The sequence below is a fragment of the Ranitomeya variabilis genome, chromosome 8 (assembly GCF_051348905.1).
Source record: "Ranitomeya variabilis isolate aRanVar5 chromosome 8, aRanVar5.hap1, whole genome shotgun sequence".
Taxonomy (NCBI): Eukaryota; Metazoa; Chordata; class Amphibia; order Anura; family Dendrobatidae; genus Ranitomeya; species Ranitomeya variabilis.
In genome coordinates this window covers 205217459-205229794 of record NC_135239.1, presented here as the reverse complement: position 1 = coordinate 205229794, position 12336 = coordinate 205217459, and the positions used below count along the sequence as shown (strand labels likewise).

At 46.7% G+C, this 12336-nt stretch overlaps 1 protein-coding gene across 1 annotated transcript in view; it reads right to left on the bottom strand.

The window, feature by feature from the left end:
- The window catches only part of QARS1 (glutaminyl-tRNA synthetase 1), a 49614-nt gene that overhangs the window by 29644 nt on the left and 7634 nt on the right, over positions 1–12336 (bottom strand). Inside the window, exons 4-7 of the mRNA XM_077276462.1 lie at positions 10546–10621; positions 9264–9328; positions 8492–8545; positions 732–786 (exon numbers count right to left, since the gene is read on the bottom strand). Of these exons, the coding sequence (XP_077132577.1) occupies positions 732–786; positions 8492–8545; positions 9264–9328; positions 10546–10621 (250 nt within the window). The remainder of the gene's footprint in view (positions 1–731; positions 787–8491; positions 8546–9263; positions 9329–10545; positions 10622–12336) is intronic.

Here is a 12336-nt window from a genome sequence, read left to right as displayed (position 1 = left end):
TACAAGAATATAACTACTATAATACTGCTCCTATGTACAAGAATATAACTACTATAATACTGCCCCCTATGTACAAGAATATAACTACTATAATACTGCTCCTATGTACAAGAATATAACTACTATAATACTGCCCCTATGTACAAGAATATAACTACTATAATACTGCCACTATGCACAAGAATATAACTACTATAATACTGCCCCTATGTACAAGAATATAACTACTATAATACTGCTCCTATGTACAGGAATATAACTACTATAATACTGCTCTATGTACAAGAATATAACTACTATAATACTGCTCCTATGTACAAGAATATAACTACTATAATACTGCCCCCAGGGATGATACTATAGTAATAAGTGACTGACACTTTCTCAGGAGGATGACATACGCTCCATATAGCGACTGACAGCATCTCCCACAAACATCCGCGGTGTTCTCAGATTACAAGCGGCCTCGATACCCTGTGAATGGCTGATAGTGACGAGTCCCGCTCCGCACCGGGGAGGAGGTGTCTGTGTGAACTGAAAGCTCTGCAGGTTGTAAGGAACAGGTTTCAGGGCAGCGTCTCTACAGGAATGTCAGGCATGTGGTTAACAAGAGGACGCAGCTTTGCTGGGAAACCTTAAGGTCTTTTGTTCGTGGCTCCCAGAGAAAAATTAAAAAAACAAAAGTGAGAGTTCACAGAAAGTGTAAATAGTAAAAGAAGATACTTTCTCACCGTTCGCAGGTTCATCAGTTTTTTTCTCAGACTCCACAACTTTCTGCTTCGCTGCCTGAATGCAAATAAATAAAACACAATGGTGTAGATCAGTAATGGATATACAGAGACCGGGAAAGCTGGGTGATGCACGCAGCGGTACAGTGATGGAGGCGATATTATGGCATACGAGCGCTGAACTTCGGGAGCCATTTGTGTCTGTAAGTTGTGACAGTGACTGGCTCCGTCCATAACGGGCCATGGGGCTTCCTAACTAGACCGATCCATAAATCGACCCGAGGTCCTGGTGGGAGAACAGCCCGTGGCCACTTATACTGGGCATTACAAGACCCCCGACTAGCAACATGCTTGTCCGCAGATCGCGGTTCAGAGCCGTGCTGCAAGATCTGCTATAGTACTAGGTTGCTCAGTGCACCCAGGCGGCCATTGTACTCGGCAGCACGAGTCATTTACCAAGGACGATGTGCTGCAGAGAACATTTATGTTTTGTGCATTCAGATTGTTCATGGGGTGGTCGGCAGCTTTACACTGCAAGATTACGAGAAAACGAGCATTCTTAGGAACAATTCACCATAATTGCGCATTGTAAATGGACCCTAAGGGCCACCATACACATTTGACTTAATTAAGTTGAACCCGCCGCCCAAACGAGCGCTCCTGTGTATGGGAGAGTCGGCTGATAGTCATCTAGTGTGTATGGCCAGAATAAGACAGTCAGCCGATCAGACAAGTTTAGGCAACTTTTATCTAATATGTATAGAGGCCTTGATAACAGAAGCAAAATGGCAATTTTTTTTTTTTTGGCTTACGTGCATTTTGCAAACGCGGCTTGGAATTTATCTTTATCAAGCAAAATGATCACAGAAAATAACCATTTGCATCATGTGGCCATTAGATGGCGCTGCAGTGTACAGCAAGTTCGGGACCTCACAAATCACACCCTGAGCCACCACTCCCAGGATCTTGCTTCTTGTCCATCTCCATCACTAGCTATTGTGGCTTTGCCAATTGGGAGGAGACTTTTCTGCAAAACTGATCAGAATGCGATTCAAGGCCGGAGCGTTTTAATTATATCATTTTATAACATTTCACATTTGTGCTGGTTTACTGCGCTTATGTTTATTATTAAAAATGAATTTGTTCCGTCTTAACACGTGCGACAGCTTTTTAAAAGCCTTTTCAGGGAAATATGCGTTTTCTCGTTTTTTTGCCTTATTTGGGGTAAACTGAAAAAAAAAGGATTTTTGGCACTCGCCGCTTTAGGACGTCACATGGTTACCTGTGTCCACCAATGAAGCGATAAGGAAGGAAGAATTTTTGGTACTCATCATAAAATCTCTACTTCATTGGGGGACACAGGTAACCGTGGGTGTATGCTGCTGTTGGAAGGCAAAAAAGAAAAAAAAAAAGTTAGCTTCTCCTCAGCAGTGTACACCACCAACTGGCACAAAGCTCGTCAGGGAAAAAGTAATAGGAGAAACAAGAACATAACTATATACAGGACCAACATAGGCACAATAATAATAATAATAATAATAATTTTTATTTATATAGCGCCAACATATTCCGCAGCGCTTTACAACTTATAGAGGGGACTTGTACAGACAATAGACATTACAGCATAACAGAAATCACAGTTCAAAACAGACACCAGGAGGAATGAGGGCCCTGCTCGCAAGCTTACAAACTATGAGGAAAAGCGGAGACACGAGAGGTGGATGGTAACAATTGCTTTAGTTATTTGGACCAGCCATAGTGTAAGGCTCGGGTGTTCATGTAAAGCTGCATGAACCAGTTAACTGCCTAAGTATGTAGCAGTACAGACACAGAGGGCTATTGACTGCATAAAGTGTACGAGAACATGATGCGAGGAACTTGATTATGTTTTTTTTTTTTTTTTTTGGAATGGGCCACACAGGGATGGTTAGGTTAATGCATTGAGGCGGTAGGCCAGTCTGAACAAATGATTTTTTAGGGCACGCTTAAAACTGTGGAGATTGGGGATTAATCGTATTAACCTAGGTAGTGCATTCCAAAGAATCGGCGCAGCACGTGTAAAGTCTTGGAGACGGGAGTGGGAGGTTCTGATTATTGAGGATGCTAACCTGAGGTCAATAAAAACAAAGGGTGTGTTGAGTCCCTCAATGAAGGCTCCACGATTTTACGGTGAGCACCAAAAATCCTTTATCGCTTCACTGGTGAAGTCAGGTAACCATGAGACTTCCTAAAGAAGTCCCAAAAGAGGGGACAGACTCAAATCAGGTCCGACGACAGGCAACCGCCACTTGCAACACAGTCCTTCCTAGGCCGGTATCAGCCAAGGCGTAAGTATGTACCCTACAGCACCTTGGGAAGTATGAAGAGATGATCAGGTAGCAGCTTTGCAAATCTGGGCTGTGAATTTCCCAGGAAACCCCCCCCACTCCTGGGGAGGTTTTTTTGGGGGTCTATCCTTAACTCGAGAAGCCTCCAGTATAGCTAAATGGATCCAGTGGGCGATACTAGACTTGGGGGCAGGGAGTCCCTTAAGACAACACTCAAGAATGAAACAAGGCATTCGAACGTCTGAAAGATGCTGTTTTAGAGAGGTAGAGACGCAAGGCTCGGACTAGGTCCAGCTTGTGGAAAGACCTTTCCATGGGATGGACAGGGGACGGGCAGAAGGAGGGACAATATCCTCATTGATTTAGAACGGGGAGACTACCTTACGAAGGAACTGGTCACAAGACCACCTTGTCCTGGTGTAGGACAAGGAAGGAAAAACGGCAAGAGATGCCAATTCTGAAACCAGTCTAATAGAAGTAATTTTAACCAAAAAGGCCGCCATCCAGGAGAGAAGAGAAGATGATATGTCCTGAATGGGTTTAAAGGGGGGGGGTTCCTGAAGAACGCTTAAGGTACCGTCACACTAGGCGATATCGCCAGCGATCCGTGACGTTGCAGCGACCTGGATAGCGATATCGCTGTATTTGACACGCAGCAGCGATCTGGATCCCGCTGTGAAATTGCTGGTCGCTGCTAGAAGGTCTGCACTTTATTTGGTCGCTAGGTCGCCGTGTATCGCCGTGTTTGACAGCAAAAGCAAGGATACCAGCGATATTTTACACTGGTAACCAGGGTAAACATCGGGTTACTAAGCGCAGGGCCGCGCTTAGTAACCCGATGTTTACCCTGGTTACCAGTGTAAAAGTTAAAAAAACAAACAGCACATACTCACCAGCGCGTCCCCCAGCCTCTGCTTCCTGACACTGACTGAGCGCCGGTCCTAAACTGAAAGTGAAAGCACAGCGGTGACGTCACCGCTGTGCTGTTAGGGCCGGAGCTCAGTCAGTGTCAGGAAGCAGAGGCTGGGGGACGCGCAGGTGAGCATGTACTGTTTGTTTTTTTAACTTTTACGCTGGTAACCAGGGTAAACATCGGGTTACTAAGCGCGGCCCTGCGCTTAGCAACCCGATGCTTACCCTGGTTACCCGGGGACCTCGGCATCGTTGGTCGCTGGAGAGCGGTCTGTGTGACAGCTCTCCAGCGACCAAACAGCGACGCTGCAGCGATCGGCATCGTTGTCGCTATCGCTGCAGCGTCGCTTAATGTGACGGTACCTTAAAGACTAGGTCAAGGTCACACGGGTCAACCAGGGGACGATATGGCAGCGCTTGGTGAACAACACCCTGAATGAAGGTCTTGACCTTGTGAGTACCAAGGGACAAACCGGACTCCAACCTTGAGTGTAAGAATTCTAGAAAGAAAGGGAAAGACATGGGTGCTGTGTGACTATCCTCACACCAGCACAAAAAGACCTTCCAGGTCCGGTGACAAATGCATGAGGATGAAGGTTTCCCTGCCCCGATCATGGTCTGTATGACTTAGGGCGAGAAACCTCCCTCTCTCAGGACTGAAGCCTCAACGGACATAGATTAAATTGAGGGACTGAGAATTCTGAAATTCTGATGGAAGAGGGGACTCTGGTCTTCTCGGTCTAGGAGTTTCCAAGATACATCTGTGAGTAGGTTGACTAATGCTGGGTACGATGCTCTGCTGGGCCAGTCTGGAGCCACTAGGATGCCGAACACCTTCTGCCCCAATTTTTTTTACAAGTCTGGGCATCAAGGGAAGAGGTGTAAAAACGTACGGAAGTTGAAACGGAGACCAGTGAGTGACCAGGACGTCGTAACAGACTGCCAGGGGGTCGTGAGACCTGCCCACGAAACCAGGGACCTTGTGATTGATCTGACACGCCATCAGATAGACATCGGGAGTACCGCACCTTTCACAGATCTGACCAAACAAAAAAGTGTTGAGAGACCTTTCATCCGAAAAGAGACCCTGGCAGCTTAGGAAGTCAGTGGTCCAGTTGTCCACGCATGGAATATGCAACGCAGATATTCCTGGCACGTGTCACTCAGACCAAGTTAGAATCCGTGAGACCTCAGACATGACAAACTTGCTGTGTGTCCTGCCCTGGTGGTTTATGTATGTCACAGCCGTGGCAATGTTGGATTGAATGTGAACTGGTCGCTCCGCTAGTAGATCCTGCCAGTGGAGAAGAGAGGTAGATGGTCTGATCTCCAGAAGGTTGATAAGAAGGGAGGTTTCCCAAGGGTTCCAGCAACCCTGGATTGTGTGATGAAGGAAGACCGCCCCCATCCAAGGAGACCGATGTCCATTGTGACAACTTGCCAGAGAAAGGGAAGAAGTTTTTTACCCTGCTGAATGGAAGGGGAGAGACTCCACGATGCCAGAGACCACCTCACTAGAAGAGGCAGAAGTGTGGGATGATCCAGAGACTAGATCCTTTTGTCCCAAGCTGACAGGAGGGCCAGTGTGGAACTGTGTGAAAGGGACGGTTTCCATTGCGGCAATCATCTTTCTTAGAATGCTCATGCAGAGTCAAAGAGATTGGGAATGGGTGACTTCGAGCATCCCCGGGTGGAGTGAAGAAATGCTTGACTGGGCAAGGACCTCGATCTGTCAGTGGAGTCCTTGAGAAAGGAGCCATCAGGAAGTGGACAGGTGAGGCAGAGGATACTGCCCATTTGCTGAGGAGAGCGGGACCGAAAGGATACAGGGTATCCAACTGCCTTCTACCTGGGAAGCGCTTTTCCCGGTGTTCCCACTGTTTCGTAAAGATTCCCAGGAACTGTCAACCATATCCTGCAGTTTGGAAGTTTGATCCTTGTCAGGATCAAAACCTAACCGGAAATCAAGGTCCTACCTCAGGGGAAGAGAAGTCAGACACAGAGCATCCTAGAGGATGTAGAAGGAGAACCAGATGAGGTACTGGAGTGGGTGCTTCTTGGACCTCATTCTTGTCCTGCCATGCTGAGGGTGATGAATGGGTGCCTGTGATTCGCCTGGATAAAGTAGCACTAGTTATGGCTAACTGGTTAGGTAAACGTTCAAGGACCTGCATCAGGGATTGGATACCTTGGTTAGGTCAGTTACTGATTGAGAGGGTGTGCTTCCATACTGGGGGGCAGAGGGCTTCTTAGAGCCTTGTATGGTGGAAAGGGTGCAGTCTGGGCAGAATGCTGAGGCCTGACCTGTTGGCCACTTCTGTTTGCAGAGGGCACAGGCGTAGTGGATAATAGTGGGGGAGGGACAGGAGGGAGACTCCCCAGGTCTGGGCATATGTAGAGGCTGTACAGGAAGTTGTGTGTGTGCGCCTGTTGGAGAGAAGGCCGGCCCTGTGGGAACGACACTGCGAAAGCTGCGGTTGGAGCTGCAAAATCACTGAGCCAAAGAGAAGGAAGGGGCTTAGATTGGTGAGCTGAAAAAGCCTGGCTGTGGGAGAAAAAGACAAGTGCCCCCATAATAATAATAATATAATAACCTTTATTTTTATAAGAGTGTGCGTGATCCGACCGGCAGTGTAGAGGATGAGCCGAGCGCTCCCATTGGCCAGAGAGCATACGGGAACGCTCATGCGTTGATTGACTGGTGCGCACGAGCTAGGGTGTGTACAGGGGAAGTGGAGGCCTGAGAAGCCGGGGCCTGAGAAGCCGGGGAGTACGTTTTTGTCAGTGACAGCGCTTAGGAAAGACTGTGCGATGTAAGGGGAAATAGCTGGCACATCCATAATCCCTATAAGTTCCACCCTGCCACCTTGAAGAGTATTTATGGAGAAGAAAGGAGGGACGGTACCAGTATGGTCAAGGTCCAAACTCCCTCTTCTCAATCCAAAGGACGGCATCAGGAGCCCCCAGGTGAGGATGTGGGGGTTTGCACTACTGTTATCACTGAACGGTGACGTCCTTGATGTGTTCGATGTCTCAAGGGTTCTTCATGGCGTTGCCCACGTGGTCTCCAGACAAAAGCGGGACTCATCACTGAAGGGTACAAACCTCCGTGCCAGTCTCCATTGCAGTCTTGTTTTGCTGCATAATAGCCTGACAAATCAGTGCTGTGAGACCAGTAGACACCAGACGTCCGTTTTGTAGCCCAATGTCGTGAAGATGTCTTCTGATGGTTTGTGTAGACACAGACCCCTTTCTCATCATGACACCGGGCCACATATTGCTCGTTCTACTATGGAGCAGCCTGCGTGGCCTAAAAGTGCTGCCACGGCTGCAGCATCTCTGGTCTTGTCTCCATCGAGCACATCGGGAATGTCATTGGCCGAGATTTGAAAAGATGCTGCCGGCAGCGGATCTTGCTGTAGCTCTAACTCAGGCCGACACTAGCGCTGCCTCGTGTCTGAGAAGAGGGCATAGCCAACCCTTTCACCTAGCGTAGAGCCTCCTAGTGGCAGGGCGTATACCCAAAGTCCAGTGTTTAAATGAAGAGCTAGAATGGGTTCCTTCTTTCATCTTAATGCATTATACAGGCAGCACGGTGGCTCAGTGGTTAGCACTGTAAGGGGGCTCAGTGGTTAGCACTGCTGCTTTGCACTGCTGGGAAACTTGTGTGCTCCTAGGTTTCCTCCAGAGGCTCCGGTTTATTCCCACATGCCAAAGATAATGGTAACACTGGTAACAGTGATGACAATGTCTGTAAAGTGCTATGGAATAGGATAGAGATATATAAGCAAGCAAAATAAATAACAGTTATACCCTTGGAAGATTGGGGCAGCGATGGCGGGTGTTTGGATGGGCAGACAGGACCTTCATGGCTTTCAGTGAGGAGAAGCCAATGGGATAAATTGGTTGTGAAGGATTTAAAGATCCTATTTAATTCCGCAGATGTATCACCCTCCTCATCGTTACGGCACGGGGCAGCCGGATCTATTTCAGTAGGGCTATGGTTCCTGCCCTTCCCCCGCCTCACACTTTTCTGATAAGTGGTTTATAGCCCGCCACTTTCTACAGCTGCTGGTTTGCTAAAAGCAGATGGTAAATGGCTCTTCAGTATACAGAGCCCATGGATCTATGCAGGGAAATTGCTGTGACTGCAATTCCCTAATATTTCAGTGAACATGTTTTAACCCTTTGCTCAATTGGAGCGACTAGATCTTATTGTGAATGGGTCAAACTTAACTAAAGGACAATTGTGCCGATGAGCGGCCATTTATCCATACATTACAGGAAATAATCCCTGAAAACCTCCAGGTCTCCCCGTTAGAGTAGGTTAAATCGGGAAGCAGGGACCTACACAAAGTGGTTTTACTGCAGGAGGAGCAGACTGACCGTCTCCAACCCAGGAATGTTAAAGGACTGGTTGTGCAGTTGTGGGGGGGGGATTCCGGTGCATCAAAGCGACCTCGGTCATGCGGGGGTCACACAAATCACCCATTTACTGTCACACTTAACAAGTCAACAAAATACCTTGGGTTTCTTTTCTAGATCAGCTTCTGTCTTTGGACCAAGTAAGTGCAGAACCTGCGGTGGGGAATGAAAGGTCGGAGGTTAATAGCCGGCAGGTCATCGGAAGCTCTGAGAAAGCAGCAGGGAAAGCAGAGCGGAGATGAAATCCAACTCTCACCGCATGGAAAGTTAATCTAAGCAATTGTGCCGCAGACACCAATTATAGTCCAAATCACTGACCCCCCAGAATCCCGGGGTACAGAATGGGAGGCAATAGGAGTAGTCCCCAATGCTGGAATGGTATGAAAGTGCTGGCCGGAGCTGGGAAGGAGAGAGGGGCAACTCAGGACTACTATGGACGATCACTGGAAAGACCCTCGTTTTATTGGATGCAGTGTAAAGCTGGCCATGGCCATACACATACAATGACTGGTTTCCCTACATACAATAATCAGTGCATACCCTACTATAGGGGATAAGAGGCTGCAATGCACATTGGATGCAGCTTACCAGGAATTGTAAAAACCCATTATGATGACCGGGGGTCTGGCTGTTGAGACCCCATCTATGTTGAGAACACAGAGCCCAAAGTCCCCTGTGTGAAGCAGTAGTGACCATGTGTGACGGACAGTCCTGCAGACAGGGAAGAGAACAGTGATCGCACATGCTCTACTGACACAGGAGACTGAGGCACCCTCTCAGGATCAGCGGGGGTCCCAGCAGTCAGACCCTCTAGCGATGATACATTCTGTGGATAGATGATAATGTTTTGTAATGGCATTACCCCCCTTACCTGCATGTCTACTTCATTCTTAATGATTTTTCCATCGGCCCACTTCAGTCTGTTCCTTGCCTCCCCTGCAAATAAAAAAGAAAGTGAGATGGATTAGATGATGGAACTACATTTATCGAAGTCTCAAGTCTAAAAGGGTGCGACAACCCCAAATAAAGGGCACCCAAACCCACCAATTGAGTGTGAGCTTGTATGCTACGAGGCCTCCTGACTGAGTGACAACCACCAGGAGGACATCACCACATGGTCAAAGACAAAAGCGTAGCGACACACTGTGTGCGCCAAACACTGGATTTAGGAAATTTAAACAGCATTACTGACATGTAGACTAGATTTAATAAATTCCGATACTTAGTGCACAAATTGGCCAATTCATGTGTGCCCCCCAGCCACAACAAGGCGACCTTTCTCTGATGGGACCCTAACTATTGCTATCAGACTTATCTCTCTTGGGCTAAAAGTTGCTGATGGGAGGAAAAGTGCTCAGTAAATATGAAGGCCGTCCCCTGCAGCGGCACTCTCTGGTTCTACTTGCTGCAGTCACAGGCGACTGAACCTGTCCACACTTGTTTCTTTCTGTCAGGAAGTGCTGGACATTGTGGCATACAATTTGAGGTGGTGACAGCCTCCATATTTAACTCTTCTTAATTAGTGTTGGATCCTACATACCCTACAAATTTTCAGGCCTTTGGCTCCTGCTGAGACATGTCTGACAGAATTAGGGCATCAACAAAACCGTGCCTTGTTGTGGCTGGTGGGCTCACATGAATTGGCCGATCTGTACATTAAGGACCTCTATTTTATAGTTATCTTCTAAATGGCAGGAATTCAGTCTACATTGCCTATATTCAGAGTTTGCACACAGCATCTGCTGCACTGTTTATTTACTGCAGTTACAGCCGCTTGAAACCTATTCACATTTGCTTCATTCTGTTAGAAGGTGCAGATCAGCAGTTTACACTGGTCACTTACTGGGCTTCTTGCTGTAGCTTAAACAAATCACAGTTTTACCTGTTGCAGCCTCGCTATTCATCTCAATGATGAACTCCCCTCTATCCCCACAAAAAACGACTGATTGGTGTAAGAAAGCAGACAAGCTCTATAATCCTGCCATGCCAGCAATTACCACCAACAGCACTCCCAGAGATGATTGTACCAAACTACAGGAAGGAGCCAAATAATAACGATGGAATCAGGAGCTCTGTCACTATTTTTGTCTGCCCTCAAACTAGGAAGTAAAAACCTGGAAGAGAGTCCCTTTGAAGCTGTAAAAAGGACTCACCCATTAGTAAACCCATGTTAAAACGATAGCGCTCGGCCAACAGCTGCTCTTTATATTTCTGTATAACCGCTTCAACCTGCAAAGTCAGAGGGAATAAAATCACTATACAGACCAAAGCAAGGGATGTAGGGACATTTCATCTCTTTAGCCAGCAGAATAGTGAGCGCAGCTCTGGATAATACAATAAGTAACTCCGGATCAGTAATGTAATCTATGTACATAGTGACTGCACCAGCAGAATACTGAGTGCAGCTCTGGAGTATAATGCAGGATGTAACTCAGGATCAGTAATGTAATGTATGTACACAGTGACTGCACCAGCAGAATAGTGAGTGCAGCTCTGGGGTATAATACAGGATGTAACTCAGGATCAGTAATGTATGTACATAGTGACTGCACCAGCAGAATAGTGAGTGCAGCTCTGGGGTATAATACAGGATGTAACTCAGGATCAGTAATGTAATGTATGTACACAGTGACTGCACCAGCAGAATAGTGAGTGCAGCTCTGGAGTATAATACAGGAGGTAACTCAGGATCAGTAATGTAATGTATGTACACAGTGACTGCACCAGCAGAATAGTGAGTGCAGCTCTGGAGTATAATACAGGAGGTAACTCAGGATCAGTAATGTAATGTATGTACACAGTGACTGCACCAGCAGAATAGAGAGTGCAGCTCTGGGGTATAATACAGGATTTAACTCAGGATCAGTAATGTATGTACACAGTGACTGCACCAGCAGAATAGTGAGTGCAGCTCTGGAGAATAATGCAAGATGTTACTCAAGATCAGTAATGTAATGTATGTACACAGTGACTGCACCAGCAGAATAGTGAGTGCAGCTCTGGAGTATAATACAGGAGGTAACTCAGGATCAGTAATGTAATGTATGTACACAGTGACTGCACCAGCAGAATAGAGAGTGCAGCTCTGGGGTATAATACAGGATTTAACTCAGGATCAGTAATGTAATGTATGTACACAGTGACCGCACTAGCAGAATAGTGAGTGCAGCTCTGGAGTATAATACATTACATTACTGATCCTGAGTTACCTCCTGTATTATACTCCAGAGCTGCACTCACTATTCTGCTGGTGCAGTCACTGTGTACATACATTACATTACTGATCCTGAGTTACATCCTGTATGTACACAGACTGCACCAGCAGAATAGTGAGTGCAGCTCTGGAGAATAATGCAAGATGTTACTCAAGATCAGTAATGTAATGTATGTACACAGTGACTGCACCAGCAGAATAGTGAGTGCAGCTCTGGGGTATAATACAGGATTTAACTCAGGATCAGTAATGTAATGTATGTACACAGTGACTGCACCAGCAGAATAGTGAGTGCAGCTCTGGAGTATAATACAGGAGGTAACTCAGGATCAGTAATGTAATGTATGTACACAGTGACTGCACCAGCAGAATAGAGAGTGCAGCTCTGGGGTATAATACAGGATGTAACTCAGGATCAGTAATGTAATGTATGTACACAGTGACTGCACCAGCAGAATATGGAGTGCAGCTCTGGGGTATAATACAGGATGTAACTCAGGATCAGTAATGTAATGTATGTACACAGTGACTGCACCAGCAGAATAGTGAGTGCAGCTCTGGAGAATAATGCAAGATGTTACTCAAGATCAGTAATGTAATGTATGTACACAGTGACTGCACCAGCAGAATAGTGAGTGCAGCTCTGGAGTATAATACAGGAGGTAACTCAGGATCAGTAATGTAATGTATGTACACAGTGACTGCACCAGCAGAATAGTGAGTGCAGCTC